Below are 18,556 nucleotides of genomic sequence, written 5' to 3'. Positions count from 1 at the left end.
ACCCAGGAATCGAACCAGGGTCTCCTGCATGGCAGACATTCTTTACTGAGCTACCAGGGACCACTAAAACAAAAAAAATCATGATCACTACCTACATTTTTTGTTGTTCAGTTACTCAGTTGTGTCCGACTCTTTGCCACCCCGTGGACTGCAGAATGCCAGACTTTCCTGTCCTGCACTATCTCCCAGAGTTTGCTCAACCTCATGTCCATTGAGTCGACAGTGCTCTCCAACCATCTCATCCTCTGTTGCCCCCTTCTACTCCTGCATAGATTGTACTCAACTGTGTGCTGAGACACTGTCCTAAACGTTTTACAAATGCTAAGTGAACTCATTTCATCTCTGCATAATCCTAGAGGTAAATCCTATCACAAATCCCATTTTATAGATGAGGAAAGTAAATCACAGAGCGTTAACTTGCCCTAACCAAATCAGTCAATCCTAAAGGAAATCAGTCCTGAATGTTCACTGGAAGGACTGATGCTGAAGCTGAAGCTTCAGTACTTTGGCCACCAGATGTGAAGAACTGATTCATTGAAAAAGACCCTGATGCTGGAAAAGACTGAAGGCAGGAGAAGGGGACGACAGAGGATGAGATGGTTGGATGGCATCACCGACTCAATGGACATGAGTTTGAGTAAACTCCAGGAGTTGGTGATGGACAGGAGGCCTGGCGTGCTGCAGTCCATGGGGTCGCATCATGACTGAGCGACTGAACTGACTGAACTTGCTCAAGATCATACAGCTGCTAAGGGGCAGAGCTAGGATTCAAGGCCAGGCTCCAAAACAAATCCCTATAAAAGAGCTTTGCTGCCTTCGCAGAAGATAATAATGTCGAAATTTTTATATTGGTTGTAAAGTTCTGGGAAGGACCTGGGACATTGCTTACTCTAAGCGGACGTAGATCTTTGTTCTTCTATCTGTTTCGGAGAAAATCCAAGAACAGGAAAACGCAATCGGGGTCAAGGGCAGGGAGTCATATTTTCTTGAGGTGGCCCGCAAGTCCAAGCCAGTTCCCCCCGGTGTCTAGAGAGCAGCCCGCAGCCTCCAAGCTCGGCCAGAACCCTGCCCAGCAGCGGGAGCCTCCCAGAACCCCTCCCGCCAGCCCGCCTAGGGCCGCCGCGTGGCCGCGCCGCGCCCGGGACCTAGGGAAAAAAGTTTCCAAAAGGCGCTGCTCGGCGCTGATTGGCCGCGGGGGACGCGGTCCCGGGGCGCGGCAGCCAATGGACAACGCCGGCCGCGGGCGCGGGGGCGGGGGCGGTGGCCGGAGGCCGCGGGCTGCACCGCCCCCCAGCCGCAGCAGCCGCCGCCGCCGCCGCTGGTCCGCAGAGCCGGAGCCGGTAAGTGCGGAGCTGCGGCCCCCGGGGTAAGGGTTGCTCGGAGGCTGCCATCGCCGCCGTCCTCATCATCGCCACGGCCGCGGGGAAACTCTTCTGCCCGCCCGGCGCCCGCCGCGCTCTCGGGACCACCGGCCGGCGCGGTGCAGGGAAGTTGGCGCGCCCCTCACTTGGGCGTCGCTTCCCGGGCGCTGGGCTCGAAAAATCTCCCTTCTCCGGAGCCTCCCTTCCTAACTTTGTGCCTTCCCACCCTTGTGTCCTGCACGCCCGGCTCTTCACCCTTTCGCCAACTTTCTTTCTCTTTCTGCGCTCGCCTCTCTCCGACCCCGCTGCCCTCCCCTCCCTGCTTGACTTCCTGGGCCCTTCTGCTCTGCTCGTCCCGGGTCCCCGGAGCCCGGTTGCTCTGCCCTGTTCCCTTCCACCCCCCGCCACCCCGACATCCTTCCTAGAGTCGCCTGGTCTCCCTTCTCGCTCAGTTTTCTGCCCCGCAGCCCTCGCCCTTTCCTCCTGCTGCCACCACCTCCCTTTCCGTCATCGTAGCCCCCCGCCGTCCCCATGCTTGCCCACGTCCCCACCCCGCTGCCACCCTCGGCGTAGTCCTCTTTCCAAAAACCGACCCCCTCCTTGGCACTCCCCTCCCTTTGGGAACGTGTTTGGAACGGTCTTGTTCCCTCCGCCTTTCTTAGATCTCTGCTGCAGGACGGCTCAGATTTCCCTTGACAGCACTTTGGGGAAGGGTTGGATAAAGGATGAAAACGCTTCTTCTAGAGCTTGAATGCGGTGACTGGGCTTACCTGCCTCTCTGAGGTCATAGGAAACCCCTCTGGGCACTGCTTTTTGGGGGGAACCTAAGGTTATCTTCTCCAGTCCTCTCAAGTTCATTGTCTCCTGAGGGCTTGACCTTCCCTGATTTCTTGGTCCAGGGTTTTGTACCTGGCTGTGACTCTCTCTACTTGTAGGTCCCTTTAAATTCCTTTCTAAAGAAATGGCCTATGCAGCCTGTGCTGTACAGAAATTTCAGATTTTCTCTGTGAGTTTTGTTGATGTATTCTAGGAAAGGATGGCATTGTAGGGTGTGGGGGGGTGTGTGTGTGTGTGTGTGTGTGTGTGTGTGTGTGTGAGTCGCTTGTGTATGCTGCGTGCTAAGGTCGCTTCGGTTGTGTCCACATCTTTGCGACCTGACGGACTGTAGCCCACCAGGCTCCTCTGTCCATGGGATTCTCCAGGCAAGAATACTGGAGTGGGTTGCCATTTCCTTCTCCAGGGGATTTTCCCAACCCAGGATCCACCCCGGCCAGGTCTCCCACATTGCAGGCAGATTCTTTACCATCTGAGGCACCGGGGAAGCATAGGATGTGGGTAGGGTCCTTTGAACTTCCCTTGTGGCTCAGACGGTAAAGCGTCTGTCTGCAATGCGGGAGACCTGGGTTCAATCCCTGGGTCGTAGTCCTGGGACTCTCAGAGCCACCTATTATCTAATCTCTGACCAGTCCTGACCTCCCCCCCTCCACCATGGGTATTTCACCACTTTTGAAACTTGAATTTTTCCTCTTGGTGTGTCTTTTGTGTCAGATTAGATGCAGATGATCCATGCTCCTAAAGTGTCGGAGGCCTCTCGTTAGTGTGTTCTCTCCCATCTTGAATAATAGTTTCTTAACTTCGCTTATTCTGTTAGGATGTTATTTTTGTTTCCGGAGTGTGTTCTTCTGGTTTAGAACGTGCAAGGCCAGAGAGATTGCACTCCCTTTGCTCACAAGATAATTCCCTAACAGGACCGTGCTGGTAGACAGACAGTTTGTGCCTGCAACTGGTTCAATGTTTGCACCTCGTCCTGATTTGGGTGCTTTGGGTCTGCCATGCTCAGCAGTGCCTAGTACTTCGTAGGTGTTGGAATGGAGGGGAATACACCACTGTAGGAAAAACTCACTCTCTGGCATCTTGGTTCAGTAGCATAAAATTCTCCTTGGACAGTAGCTTTCTGGGTTTTTTGTTGTTCACGTTTAAGCTCCTTAAGATTTCAAAAGCAATATATGCTTATTGTAAAAAACATTTATTGTAGTAGGTGTCAGGAACAAGTTCTCATCTTAGTGTCTGCCTTACTCCCATTCTGGTACCTCCTTCCAGACCCTTTCTGTTTATGTACACAGCGGAAGGTACATTTGCAAACAAAAATGGCACTTTTTTCCTTTTTTTAAACTTTAAACTTTTTTTTAAATTGGGCTACAGCCAATTAACAGCATGTGGTAGTCTCAGGTGAACAGCGAAGGGACTCAGCCACACATATACATGTGTCCATTCTCCCCAACCCCCCTTCTTATCCAGGCTGCCACATAACATTGAGTAGAGATCCCTGTGCTACACACTAGAAAAATGGCACTTTCTTAACAAACTTTCTTCCGTATCATTACTCTTAATTCTTAACTGCACAGTTTTCCAATCAGTCTTCAGTTAAGTTTCTCCAGCTCCCCCTCATCATTACCCTCAGTGATGGTGTACACCCTTGGGCATATGTCCTTGCATGCCTGCTGAGGTTTTTTTTTGTGGGTAGATCATTTCAGACTTTGAAAGCACTGAGACAGAAGTCAGACTTGCTGACTCTTGACTGATTTTGCCCCAGTGATGTCACTTATGCAAAATGTAAAGCCTGCGTCATAAAGTGGAAGCTGTGGGAACCTGTGCTGGCCTTTGGCAGCTTCTTTCTCCCCCTCTCCCATGTGTTTTGATTGGGAAGGAGTGTGCTTGGGGTGGAGGAAGTTAATCCCTGATGGTTTGTAGGTGTGGTTTGCTCCTGACCAGCTGTGCTGGCTTTCTTCACTCAGAGGAGAGCTGAGAAAGACTGCTTTGTCTTTTCTAGAGTTTTGAAATCAAAGGTGTGTGTCTCAAGTGTGTTTTCAGACTTTCTTAATAAGTTTGATCATGGAAAACATGCCGAAAAAAAAGCTTGCTGAAACGCTTTTGTAAGAGTAATAGATCTAAGCTATCCAGAACAGAAAATAAATACCTCTGGGACCACTAGATCCCAGGTTGTGCTTGCATGCTGTAGCACATACACTTGAGGTGCCAGCAGGTTTGCCCACAGAGCTACTGGGACAGGATGCGGCAGGATGGTGTATTGAGAATCCAAGTTAGCAAGCTCAGTCTCTTGACATAGATGCAATAAATGCATGCATTATCCAGCTTGAAGACAGTGGGTATAAAGTTGTGTATACTATGACTACGCACTGACGCCTGCCTGTCACCTTGCCTTTTAAAAGACTGCTTGGCCCCAAAACTGAATCTGATGTCTATGCAGTCTATCGGCAACCCCAAAGAGACCTTGAATTTGAATTCAAAGTCTCCCTTGCACTTGGGTCTGGTTTGCCTCTCTCACTCCTTTGCATCTATGGAGATGGGCAAGACATGTAATGTTTCTGCTCCAGCTTCCCAAGAAGCCCAGTGATTGCCTTACCAATCCCTGGGTCAGGAAGAGGCCCTGGAGGAGGGCATGGCAACCCACTCCAGTATTCTTGCCTGGAGAATCCCATGGACAGAGGAGCCTGGTGAGCTACAGTCCATAGGGTCAGAAAGAGTTAGACACAATTGAAGTGACTTAGCACGTGCACAGACACACACACACACACACACACTCTCTCCAGCATCTTAGAGGTAAACAAAGGGTCAAGTTGTTTGGAAATGATGTATTAAATGCCTAGCACCCCACAAACAGAAGGTGATGATAAACTCAAGTAAATAATGCTGGGAAAGGGGAACCTTTGCCAGTCATCTTGCCTGCTGTCTGTGGCAGACAAGAATGCCTTTTAGAACTTTTCTGAGATATTTTCAAGTGGAAAAAAATAAAGGTTTAGATTTTTAAGTGTGGTGTTTCAGAAGAAAATGAAGTTGAGCTGTTATTTCTTTCCTCTTAGCCCTGAGCATCGTCTTCTTCTTCCCTAAGGGGTGTTTTTAAAATGCAGGGGTTGTAATTAGAACCACAGTGGAAGCGCCTCCTAAAACAGCTCAATTTCATTTCTTTACTGAGGCTTAAGTCCTAAGCCTCGCTGGCCATGATAACAGTGCCCTTTTCTGAAACTCGTCTTTGGTAAGGCTGCAGGATGAAGGTTATTATCCAGTAACTGTACTGAATATTCCTTATCATGAAAACCTGGGAAATGGGTAGTTTCCAACATGACACCCTGTCCTTCAGCCCCTTCCCATCAATGAGATGCCACTCAGGTGCTGAGCGAGAAAGGTTTTTCCGCATCCTATTAAGTCCCTTTCTCAGCCATTTGGCTAAGTGGTGGTGGCTTCCCAGATGGCATAGTGGTAAAGAATCTGCCTGCTGATACAGAAGACGCAAGAGAGAATCAATCCCTGGGTCGGGAAGATCTCCTGGAGAAGGAAATGGGAAACCACTCAGTATTGTTGACTGGAGAATCCCATGGACAAAGGAGCCATAGTCCATGGGGTTGCAAAGAGTCAGACATGACTGAGTGACTGAGCATGCAGATACACATTAAGTATCCTAGGGATTTATAAAAACTAGCCTTCAGAGAGTCTCTTGCTTCTTTCCCTTAATGTCACATCCCCTTCCAGTGAGTGGTCAGCCTCTATGTTGCCCTGTGTTCTTTTCTTCTGCAAGCATTTATTGAATGCCTGTTATATGCCAGACACTGTTCATGGCATTGGGAATTTAGGGGGGAAAAAAAATGATGGTGAGGATCCCTGTGTTCAAAACTTATATTCCAGTTGTTGCTGTTCAGTCGTTCAGTTGTGTCTGACTCTTTGTGACCCCATGGACTGCAGCACGCCAGGCTTCCCTGTCCTTCACCATCTCCTGGAGCTTTTTCAAACTCATGTTCATTGAGTTGGTGATGCCATCCAACCATCTCATCCTCTGTCATCCCCTTCTGCTCCCGCCTTCAATCTTTCCCAGCATCAGGGTCTTTCCTAATGAGTCAGCTCTTTGCATCAGGTGGCCAAAGTATTGGAGCTTCAGCATCAGTCCTTCCAATGAGTATTCAGGACTGGTTTCCTTCAGGATTGACTGGTTTGATCTCCTTGCAATCCAAGGGACTCTTCTCCAACACCACAGTTGAAAAGCATCAATTCTTTGGCGCTCAGCCTTCTTGTCCGATTCTCACCTATGTACGTGACTATTGGAAAAACCATAGCTTTGACTAGACAGACCTTTGTCGGCAAAGTAGTGTTTCTGCTTTTTAATATGCTGTCTAGGTTTGTCATAGATTTTCTCCCAAGGAGCATCTTTTAATTTCATGTCTGCAGTCACCATCTGCAGTGATTTTGGAGCCCAAGAAAATAAAGTCTGTCATTGTTTCCATTGTTTCCCCTTCTATTTTTCATGAAGTGATGGAACCAGATGCCATGATCTGCGTTTTTTGAATGTTGAGTTTTAAGCCAACTTTTTCAGATAAAACAGAAACACAGCTCATAAAGTAATGAAATAAAATGAAGCAGGGATTAATGTGGCAGTGAAGGGCTGGAGGAGGTATTTGGTGGGATCTTCAGAGAAGGTTTCTTTAGGGAAGATGGTTCAGCTGAGGTCTGAATGGCAAGAAGGGACCCTGCGGGCAGAGATCTGAAGGAGGAGCATTCCAGGCAGAGAGAACAGCCAGTGCAAAGGCCCTGAAGCAGGAGCACGCTTGGTATGTTCAAGGAACAGAAAGAAGGCTGTGTGACTGCACATAAGCAGGTGAGGAGCAGGGCTGTGGGAAATGTTTGGAGAAGTAGGCAGGGACTCATGATGATGAACTTGAACATGAGCTTTTTCCAAGCAGCAGGAAAAGTCAGTGTACCTTCACTGTTCCTGGTTCCTGACTTTCTCACCCTCCTGTACGCAGAGTTCCCCCGATGCTGTGCGATTGAGCCTGTCCACACAGTCATCAGTGGCCACACAGCACTCAATCACGATTGCGTGGGCTCTAGGCTCTTAACACTGTAGACATTTGTCTGGTGACCTCATACTAGATGAGCTCTGGGCTCATTAGAGCTTGTGGCTTGAGCAGGGATTACCAGAATTAGGTTTGCCCTTGCCTGTCACCGTGGTAATTATTATTATCTATACTCTAGGTGCTCTTATCCTTTCTACTTTCAGCAAACAAGATCGTTCACTCCAGACATTCATTAGGCCTGTCTGGTAGCAGAAATCCAGGCCTAACTGGTACAACCAAGAAAGGAAGTTGATTACCCCTCCTCACCTTCAGTCAGGGATGACTGGACCCAGGTGTCCACCTCCTGGCCCTGCTTTTTTGTTTTGGCTTCATTCTCAGGCAGGCTCCTCCCTTGTGATAGAGAGATGACCACCATGAGCCCTGATGGAAAGAGAGTTTCTTCTCCACTACATCCCCCACGGATCCCGGCTTTACGGAGATATAATTGACATCTCACACAGTGTAAGTTTAAGGTGTAGCACATGGTGGTTTGGGACATGTATATATTGTGAAATTATCATTATACTAAGGTTAGTTACACCTTCAGAGAGTTTCTTTCTTGATAGCTCTTTGAAAGACCTGGGCCTGGACGCTCACTGTCTCAGCTTGGGTTAGGTCTACCCCGAACCAATGATTGGCTCAGCTTGGGTTAGGCCCATCCTTGTCACTGGCTCAGCTTGGGTTAGGCCCACCTCTGATCCAGTCATTGGCTCAGCTTGGGTTAGGCCCATTCTTGTCATTGGTTCAGCTTGGGTTAGCCCACCCTCGTCGCTGGGCTCAGCTTTGGGATAGGCGCACCTCTGAGCCTGTTACTGATGCTGGAGGCATGAGTAGTCACATGCCATCTCCTAGGTACAGTGGCTGATGACAAGTCCACCTGAAACCCATGGAAGGAGTGTAGAGCTGGTTTCCCCAAGAGAACGCTGGGGTGCTATTACAAAAAGATGGAAGAAGGGATGCCGGACTGGGGAAAAAAGTCAAGTTAACAACTTTCTACTCCCTCTAGCTTCTCTGCTTTGATCAAGCTTTCAGAGAAACTCTGTTCCCCAGAAGGGAGTGGGTGGGGACATGGCATGTTTTTTCTGAATCAGGGAAGGGCGAGAAATTTGAAGGGAGAGCTGTGAATCCAGGTCCTAACAGATGTAGAGCTGTCAGTAAGTGCTTTACTCAGAGGTAGGTATCGTTGTTCAGTTTCTAGCAGGGACCCACTTGGTTGGTGATCGTGTCTGTGTCAAAACTGACTTATTTAGTGGAATGATTTTTTTTTTTTTTTTTTTACTTTACAATATTGTATTGGTTTTGCCATACATCAATATGAATCCGCCACGGGTATACACGTGTTCCCAATCCTGAACCCCCCTCCCACCTCCCTCCCCACACCATCCCTCTGGGTCATCCCAGTGTACCAGCCCCAAGCATCCTGTATCCTGCATCGAACCTAGACTGGCGATTCATTTCTTATATGATATTATACATGTTTCAATGCCATTCTCCCAAATCATCTCACCCTCTCCCTCTCCCACAGAGTCCAAAAGACTGTTCTATACATCTGTGTCTCTTTTGCTGTCTCGCATACAGGGTATTTTTTACCTAAATATTCGGCTTGTTAGTTATATCTTGCAGGGTTGGGGGTTGTATTCCTTCTTTTGTCCCCAAAGATAGAACCGTGAGCTATCTTGAAGGGAAGAAAGGACTTTGGGGGAATCTCATTTGAATTCCTAATAACCTTTTGACAAACTCAGAGTCTTAAATTGAGAAAATAAGCTATTAACATTGAGAAGCGCTATCAGCAAGGAGTCCAAGGACTGAGAACTGTTAAATAGAAATCTGTTCCTGACCTCTGTCCTGGATAGCTCAGCATCCTCAGAGCCTATCGCCACTCCCCTCTGTTGTTCAGTCACTAAGGTTGAGTTCAGCTGTTTGCGACCCCATGGACTGTAGCACGCCAGGCTTCTCTGTCCTTCACTATCTCCCAGAGTTTGTCCAAACTCATGTCCATTGAGTCAGTGATGCCATCCAACCATCTCATCCTCTGCTGCCTGCCTCCTTCTCCTCCTGCCTTCAGTCTTTCCCAGCATCAGGGTCTTTTCCAATGAGTCTGCTCTTCACATCTGGAGGCCAAAGTATTAGAGCTTCATCTTTAGTCATTCCAGTGAATATTCAGGGTTGATTTCCTTTAGGATTGACTGATTTGATCTCCTTGCTGTCCAAGGGACTCTAATTTGTCTCCTTTCTTCTCACACCCAGTTCTCCAAAATCCTGTCTTACTTCCTCTTCCTCACCTCCTAGTCACTCCTCCACCTCCTCTATCCCTCCTCCTGGTGTTGAAACCATTCTTGCTTACATCACCAGTGACCAACATTTCACCAAGTCTCGTGGGTGGATATTTTCCAGAGCTCGTCTTACCAGCTTCTCTCTTGCTTCTCGGATACCATGGAACCTTCATTCCCCATTCTCCCCTTGAGACTGTCTCCTCCAGTGTAGTCACTTTCTGGTTCTCATCTCTCTCACTTGTCTCCCCTGTCTCCTTCCATCACCGTTTCTTTCTTTGCTCAGCTTTCAGATGCTGGCACTCCTCAGAGTTCCATAAATAATCCTCAGTTGATTCTTCGATGGTTCAGTCACAAGGAAAAGGGAAGAACCAGCTCCCAACTCATGACTCTTAAATTTGTGTTGTTAGCCTGGACTTCACCCCGAGTTTCAGATCCGGTGTTAAATCTTGATGGATCACAGGCAAATCCAACTAAAAGTGTCCGAAGCTGGTGTCAAGTATCCCCTCACCCTGCAGACTTTGCTTCTGACATTCTCCATCTGTGGTGATGGGGATGGTGGGAGCACCTGGTTGTCTAAAGGAGAACCCCTAAGCTGCCCTGCTTTCCTCTTCCCTCCAAGGTAGTAAAATCAGCAAATCCTGGTAGGTGTATCCATCCTTGGAATGTAACATATTGTAATATAATATAATGAATGTAATGTAAATAATGGACTGTAGTTTGTCTGGGTTTAGTTTTTAATTTTTTTGGCAATTTTTTTTTTTTTTTTTTTTGCCACATTTAATCCAACACAAAGTTGAGGAATTTTCCCCCCTCTATTAAAGATCAGCTGTTTAACCAGATGTGGGTAATAGCTTTAAAACTTTCTCTCCTAGACATTATGCACCAAGAAGAGTAAACTCTTCCCCTCCTTTCCACAATGGCGGATGCGGGCAAGACCTTCAGCTCCGAGGAGGAAGAAGCCAACTATTGGAAAGACCTGGCCATGACCTACAAGCAGAGGTCAGTTCCCTGAAGTTCACCTTGCGTTTTCTTCCCACGGTGATGGCAGCGAACATTTACTGTGGGCCTGCTATGTGCCAAGCCCTGTGAAGAACTGAACATACATCATCTCGATTAAATCTCCATGATGGCCTGTGGAGAAACCATTCTCACCCCATTTTACGAATGAGGTCTGAGCCTCAGTGACAGCAAGTACCTTGTTTGAGGGCACACAGCCGGGTTGGGTGGGGGCAGGGACAGCAGAGCTGGGATTTGAACCCCAGAGCCTAGGGGGTCCTAAGCAAAAGGCTGTGCTACTTCTCAGCTTATTTTCTGGCAGAGTTTTTTGTCTGTTTCCTTTTTTTTTTTTTTTTTAAGTGTAAACAGTTTCTTTTTATTGTCGCTATTTTGTAACATAGGCAAAATTATTTAAGTAAATAAATCTTTAAGGAATTTCTCATGTTCTGATTCTTTCCACTGCCAATCACCTTAGTTCCTCCAAAGTTATACTATTCAAGATAAGTAAGCTATGAAAAACTTAACATTCAGACTTTTTTTATCTTAGGTATTGGCATATCCCAGTGATCTGTACCACTCTATTAATAGGGTGTGACAGTTTAGGAATAACTATGATTTGAACTTAACACATTTTTAGAGAGTATCAAATTGTGGCAGTATTTTATCAAGTCCCAGATGCCTTATCTGGTCAGCCCTCAGGTGTGTGGGAAAGAACTCACTATAGCTAGCAGTCTAGGTTGTTACAAGTTTTTAACTTTGAAACCAGTGTTTCACTGCCCCTATCTGGGAGCTGTGGGTGTGTGTGTAACATTGTTTCTTTCATTGTTTCTCATGGATTCTTGTAATCTGCTCAGGCAGGTCTTATTTCAGCTCCTCTGAGGCTCCTCTCATGTCTTTATTCTTAGTTTGATTTAAAGTGAAAGTGAAGTCTCTCAGTCTTGGCCGACTCTTTACAAACCCATGGACTGTAGCCTACCCGGCTCCTTCATCCATGGGATTTTCCAGGCAAGGATACTGGAGTGGGTTGCCATTTCCTTCTCCAGGGGAATCTTCCTGACCCAGGGATCGAACCGAGGTCTCCTGCTTTGAAGGCAGACACTTTACCATCTGAGCCACCAGGGAAGGGCTTGTTAAAAAAAAAAAAAAAAAAGCCTTGAATTTTAAGGATTGAGAAGCCAGAATTGGGTGTTTGGGATATGGAGCAGGGACCCTAGATAGTGGTATGGTAAGTGAACCTTTGTATTATGTCCAGTTTCTGCTTATAAATAACTCTGCAGAGAGTATACAGTCTGAAGTATATTTACTATACCTTGGGTTCCAGAAACTACACATTAAATGAATGAGTGGACGGTGCATTGGTTAAGAAAGGGCTGTGGCGTCAGGCACACCCGGGGGCAGCTCTGCGCCCTGTTTCTGACTTGTTTGACCTTGAGACGTGCGTGCGTGTGCTCAGTTGCTCCAGTCGTGTCCGACTCTTTGTGAGCCTATGGACTGTGGCCCACCAGGCTCCTCTGTCCATGAGATTCTCTGGGTAAGAATACTGGCGTGGCTTGTCATACCCTCCTCCCGGGGATCTTTCTGACTCAGGGATCGAACCTTAGGTTCTTAGGTCTCCTGCATTGGTAGGTGGGTTCTTTACCACTAGCGCCTCCTGGCAGGACCTTGAGACAGATGACCTCATCATCTGTATAATGAGAGTAATGACAGTTCCTGCCTCAAAAGGCAGTTGAATAAAGAGCACATCCATGTCTAACACTCAGCAACGCATAAGCGCTCAGTGATGAGCTGACATCTGGGAATCCTGCAGGGCAGAGAACACGCAAGAGGAGCTCCAGGAATTTCAGGAGGAAAGCCGGGAATATGAGGCGGAACTGGAGACACAGCTGCAACAAACTGAGAGCAAAAACAGGGACCTGCTGATGGAAAACAACCACCTTCGCATGGAGCTGGAGACCATCAAGGTGAGGGGGTGAGGGGAGACATACCCAGGTGTGTGGGTGGGCGTCCAGCGCCCGTGACCAGAGAAGGGAACCTGTGGGTGTGGCCCCCTCCCACCCTTAGAACTGTGGGCATGTGGGGCGCTTGAGCTCCCAATGCCCCTGTAAGAGACAGAGGATGAGATGGTTGGATGGCATCACTGACTCCCATGGACGTGAGTTTGAGTGAACTCTGGGAGTTGGTGATGGACAGGGAGGCCTGGCGTGCTGCAGTCCATGGGGTCGCAAAGAGTTGGACATGACTGAGCGACTGAACTGAACTAAAGAGACAGGTCTCACACGTGTCCCATGGTCATGCTTAGCAATCCCACAGCACATGTGGAAGGTAGACTTTTCTAGAGTATGGATCATGGCTGGAATTGCTGATTGTTATAAGGCCCAGGGTTATGCTGTCCGGAATGGTAGCTCCTGTAGCTACACATCTCTAGTGGGCGTCAGTGTGAACACAGAGGCTGTAGAACGTCTCCATCATTATGGAAAGTTCTGCTGGACAGAACTCAGGCTCCTCAGCCTCTGTTGACATTTGATGTCACACGACTCTGTTGTCAGGGCTGAGTTTTACGTTGCAGGGTGTTCAACAGCATCCCTGGTCTGCACCCACCTGACGCCAGTAGCACCTCCTGCCCCAGGTGGTGACCACAGAGCTATCTGCGGACATTGCCGAGTATCTGGAGAACCACTGCTCTGAGGGGTAAAGACTGGACACTCTGTACGGGTTAGCAGACGATCACGAAGTGTTACATTGGCCTAAGAGACGGCTCTGGGCTCTCACTGCCAGGCAGGGTTACCTGGCCAGCTTTGTAAACATCAGACAGGCCTGGCCCCACCCCACCCTGAGAGTCTCGTTCTCAGGAAGTCTGGGTGGGGCCCCAGTGGGCCTGCGTGTTTTTTTTTTTTTTTCTTTCTTAATTTCTTTTCTTTTTTTTTAAAAACAGAGCTGCTCATATTTATTTTGATGAGCCACAGCAAGGAAAGAGCCAAGGTCCTGCAGTGTGAGCCCAGAGCTAGGTGTGACGCACAGGAAAGAGGTGTGCCCTTTGCCCTGGGAAGCCTCATGGGGAAGAGAAACCTGAGAGCCAGAAGCATTTAGCAAAAAGATGCTCAGACACAGGCAAGAGTGAACGTCAGGTGGACCTTAGGGATCTGGGTTTACCAGCACACAGGAGAAAGTGGGGCGAGCAGATGGATTGGGGAGTGAGGGATGAGGAGTAGCATAGGAAAGACTCCACAGACTTTGGAAGCTGAACGGTGGACTCTGAGCTTTAATGGTGTAGACCACAGAGCCCAGACTGGCCATCCACAGGTTAGTCTGGCCTATAGATGTTGTTTGCTTAAGCCTTTGGTGGGTTTCACTCAACATTTTATCATGAAAGCTTTCAAGCACACAGTCAGGTTGAAAGAATTTCCCAGTGAATACCTGTACATCCTAGGTTCTGCCCGTGACCTCTGCCACACTTGCTCCTTGTTATCTGTCCATCCATCAATCTGTCTTCCCAGTGCATTTCAAAGTGAATCGCCAACTTCTGCATGCTTCTCTGTAAATATTGCAGTAGGCTGTTAACTAGAGGTGAGGGTTTGCTTATGGTTCATTCTTTTGATAGCAACATTTATCTCTTTAGTGGTCTTTTAAAAAAATATTTAATATCTGCATTCAGAATTGTGAGGCTTTTTGTAAGAACTTGGATTTCCAGTTTCCTTTGATCGTCCTCTGGCGGCTCCTGCCACCCCAGCTTGGCCTTTGTCCATACCTGCAAAAGGCAGAGTCGTGGTTGCTTAGAGCAAGGTCACTCCAATCCCAGCTACTATCCCCCCGTCTCCCCAGCTCTGACATCAGGGGCTGAGTGTCTTTTGTGGGTTACACCTGGCCCACATCACTTACTTTGTTAACAGGCTGACTGCTGCCCTAGGCACTGGGGAACCATTACAGCTTTTACACTGAAGGGGGCCTAGGGCCTAAAGACTGGTGGTTTGAACCATGGTTTGGAGAGGGTAGGAGGACCCACGCAGATGCTGATAAATACGCATTTGCTAAGTAATTAGGCACTTCCAGACCAAGCTCTTGAACTGGCAGAAGACCTCTCTGTGAGGTTTGTGAGCCACAGGGTGAGGAAGGGGATGACCTCAGAGTGAAGAACGACCCCCGGCGCATATTTCTGTCACCTAAGAGAAAAGTCTTCAACTGAGTCGGACTCCTTGACAACTGGCTTATTCATCACCAGATGAATAAAAAAGCTTGTAAGGGATCCAACAGAGCGTCTATTGATGCCTCCATCAGCTGACAGTTTATTATAATTAGCCCCAGATGAAAGCCCAACAGCTTTTTCATGTCCCCAAGTTCAAAGGACATCATTTGAATCTGTGTGCTGGTGGACAAGCCCGTTCACCGCGTCCTCTGGGAACCCGTGTAGGAATTTAGGTTAATGGCCTTGGATCCTGTACTCTCCTGTTCTTCTTTTTGAGAGTGCACCCAGGCCAAGGGTGGGAGCGATCTGAGCCACGCCTGGGAATTCGCCCAGCCTGGGCCCGCTCAGCCCCTGCTTGTCTGAGCTGAGACGCTTCCTGTGCTCACGGCCAGGAAGCGGAGTATCTGAGGGGGCTGAGTGGCATGAGGAGGCGAGGTCCCGGCCCCGTCCTGGCCCTGTAACCGTCTGTCCTGAGGCCCTTCTCTTGCGATGGCTCTGGCCACGCCTTTCTGGCTCCGGGCACCATTACCTCACCCTCCCCAGAGCCTCCAGACTGTTTCTAGCAACAGCTTTGTGTACTGGGCTGGCTGAGTGAAGAAGAGCAGTGGGCTTGTTTTTTTTTCACTTTCACATTAGACTTCCTTTTGGAAGGCAGTGTCTTCGTTCCTGTTTGTGGATGAGGGAAAGGTGGTGAGATTGTTGGATGACAGAAAATAATTTGAAAGTGGAGCCAGACAGGGAGAGAATGGGAGTGTGTGAGTGTGTATGCACACGCGTGTGCTCAGTTCCTCTGTGAACCAAGGTGGAAGTGGTCCAGGGCCGTTGAGCGTCATTGTTCCAAGAGCGCGAGCCCGGGTCGCCCAGGATGGGTCTTTGCTCAGTTGTTTGGTCCTGGTTGACTCTGGACTGACGATGGGCCTGAGTCTCCGTTCTCAGACCTCGGAAATGGTGTTCAGTCAGGCAGCGGGAGGGGTGTCCTGCGCAGTGAATGCCTGCAGTAAATGCTGTTGTCATTGAGTTACTGAGACGCCATGGGCTGTAGCCCGCCAGGCTCCTCTGTCCATGAAATTCTTCAGGCAACAATACAGGAGTGGGTTGCCATTTCCTGCTCCAGGAGGTTTTCCTGACCCAGGGATCGAACCCCCATCTCCTGCTTGGTGCGGATTCTTTACCACTGAGCCGCCAGGGAAGTTCACAGTATACATTAGCTGCTGTCACTGGGGGGCAACAGATTCTTGAGACCTCATCTGGGCTGTTCCTTGCCTCGGGAAGCACTGGCCGGGTCACACTAAGCTTCTGGTGAAAACAACAGTTATGGTTTTTTCCTTCTTCTCTTCCCTTCCTCCTTCCTTCCCCTGCCTCCCCTTCTCTGCCTCCCTCCCCCAGAGGTGCCCAAGTTCCTTCTAAATATCCCATGCCACAGGGAGGGCATCCTGGGTCACAAAGTCAGAACAGGCGTTGAACTGAGTCAGCGATGTCCCACTCTGACTGTGAGGCATGAGCACCAAAGTCACTGTGATTCCTGCCCTTGTCCCTGTAACCCAGGGATGTCACGTGAAGTGCGTCAGTATGGCCCTTGTGGGTCAGGCTCGGAGAGGTTGATGGTGCTTTCTGTGGCTGTGGACAGAATGACTGCTTAAGATGGTTGGGGGCTTCTGGACACCAGAGGTGGTGAGGACCATTGTGGGAGGGGGCCAGGTACAGACAGATGCTTAGGAAGTACTCGAAACTGGACAGGTTGACAGCCCCTGGCTCCCCCCATCATCCCTCACTTGCTCAAGAGCCCATGTCTGTGGACAGAAGGTTCTCGTGACTGAGCTTAGGCTTGTCCCCTGGCTGTGGTGGAGGCTGCAAGAGGTCCTCAAGAAACTGGGGTGCCAGCAGGCTATGCAGAGGGGAGGAACGGATGCTTAGTGGCTAGGAACCACACACGTGCACTGCAATGGGAGAGAGTACGTCCTAGGATTGACCTTCAGCGTCCTAAGGAGACGACGGGGAAAGGAAATAAACATCCTTGTTGGGAGTCTTAAGTCATTCACTCAGTGTCGATTCTGTCCTTCAGGAGAAGTTTAAAACACAGCATTCTGAAGGCTACCGGCAGATCTCAGCCTTAGAGGATGACCTTGCCCAGACGAAAGCCATTAAAGATAAACTGCAGAAGTACATCAGAGAGCTGGAGCAAGCCAACGATGACCTGGAGAGAGCCAAACGGTATGTGGGGAAGGAGAAAGGAGGTCTGGGATCCTTTTGTCTCTGGGCACCAGGCACTGTGTCAAGGGTAGGGGATTCAGCGGAGAGCAGAGCCAGGGCCCTTGGGCTCTACAGCCTCATGGGAAATGGACAACAAGCAGAAAGTGCTGCAGGTCCAGGGTGCTGTGGGGGCATATGATCCGAGATATTCGTTTGTCCATTGCTGGGAGGATGCTGGGCCAGGCTTCTCAAAGGAAATGCCATTTAGGCTAAGACCGAGGGCTGCCTCAGCATTATCCAGGGGAAGAGTATGGGGTGAGAACATTCTGGGAGGAAGGACAAGCACGTGCTCGGTTGGCCCTGAGATAAGATGGTATTTCTTTCTTTGTTTTTTAACTTTTACAATATTGTGCTGGTTTCTGCTACACAATAACTCTAATCAGCCATAATTAATTATATATATGTATATATCCCCTCTCTTCCCTCGCCCCATCCCACCCCTCTAGGTCATCACAGAGCACCAGACTGGGCTCCCTGAGTTATATAGCGACTTCTCACCAGCTATCCATCTTACTCCTGATAGCGTATATGTGTTGATGCCACTTTCTCCATTCATCTCACTCTCTCCCTCCCACACTGTGTGCACAAGTCCATTCTCTTCATCTGCGTCTCCATTCCTTCCCTGCAAATAGGTTCATCAATACCATTTTTCTAGATTCCATATGTATGCATTAATACGCAATATTTGTTTTTCTCTTTCTGACTTACTTCACTCTGTATAAGAGGCTCTAGGTTCATCCACCTCGTTAGAACTGACTCAAACTCGTTCTTTTTTATGGCCGAGTAATATTCCATTGCACATATGCACCACATCTTTATCCATTCATCTGTTGATGGACATCTGCATTGCTTTCAGCAATAAGAAGACAATATTTCTTAAACCAATGTTCTATAGTTTAGCAGGCTGCTAACATTGGAAAAGACTCTGATGCTGGGAGGGATTGGGGGCAGGAGGAGAAGGGGACGACTGAGGATGAGATGGCTGGATAGCATCACCAACTCGATGGACGTGAGTCTGAGTGAACTGCGGGAGTTGGTGATGGACAGGGAGGCCTGGCGTGCTGCGATTCATGGGGTCGCAAAGAGTCGGACACGACTGAGCGACTGAACTGAACTGAACTGAACAATAATAAATAACAGTAATTGAATAACTACTGTGAGCCAGGTGCATTTTTTTTTTTAAGAAGGCACTTTAAAACATTTAGATGTAAATTACAACAGTATGCACCGATCATAAGGAGTGTACAATTCCATCAGTTTGGACAGTTTTTCAGTCCAAACGGAACCGAATGCATGACTTCTCCATCTACTTAGTTACCTGTGTACCAAATGTAACCATCTTGAAACCTTAGAGTTTCACTTATTGTCCTCAAACTTCATGCCGTAGCTTTAATGCATGAAAGTAAGAGATTAAAAAGATAGCCTTTTATATTTACCTGTATGTGTATGGTTTCTGGTTCATTCCTTCCTGAAGTTTCCCTCCAGTTATCATTTGCCTTTGGCTTGAAGAACTTCCTTTAGGGTTTCTTGTGGTGCAGGTCTGCTGATGATGAACTCTCTCTTTAGTTTTTCCAAAAATGTCTTTCTTTTGCC

At 48.4% G+C, this 18,556-nt stretch overlaps 1 protein-coding gene across 1 annotated transcript in view; it reads left to right on the top strand.

The window, feature by feature from the left end:
• Nucleotides 1-1,320: 1,320 nt before the first annotated feature.
• The window catches only part of NDE1 (nudE neurodevelopment protein 1), a 35,767-nt gene continuing 18,531 nt past the window's right edge, over nucleotides 1,321-18,556 (top strand). Inside the window, exons 1-4 of the mRNA XM_052663792.1 lie at nucleotides 1,321-1,340; nucleotides 10,410-10,536; nucleotides 12,341-12,494; nucleotides 16,776-16,924. Coding sequence (XP_052519752.1) covers nucleotides 10,454-10,536; nucleotides 12,341-12,494; nucleotides 16,776-16,924 — 386 coding nt within the window. The 5' untranslated portion in view covers nucleotides 1,321-1,340; nucleotides 10,410-10,453. The remainder of the gene's footprint in view (nucleotides 1,341-10,409; nucleotides 10,537-12,340; nucleotides 12,495-16,775; nucleotides 16,925-18,556) is intronic.

The sequence above is a fragment of the Budorcas taxicolor genome, chromosome 2 (genome assembly GCF_023091745.1).
Source record: "Budorcas taxicolor isolate Tak-1 chromosome 2, Takin1.1, whole genome shotgun sequence".
NCBI classification, from domain to species: Eukaryota; Metazoa; Chordata; class Mammalia; order Artiodactyla; family Bovidae; genus Budorcas; species Budorcas taxicolor.
The sequence above is the reverse complement of the archived record's forward strand: the minus strand, read 5'-3'. Positions and strand labels throughout refer to the sequence as shown.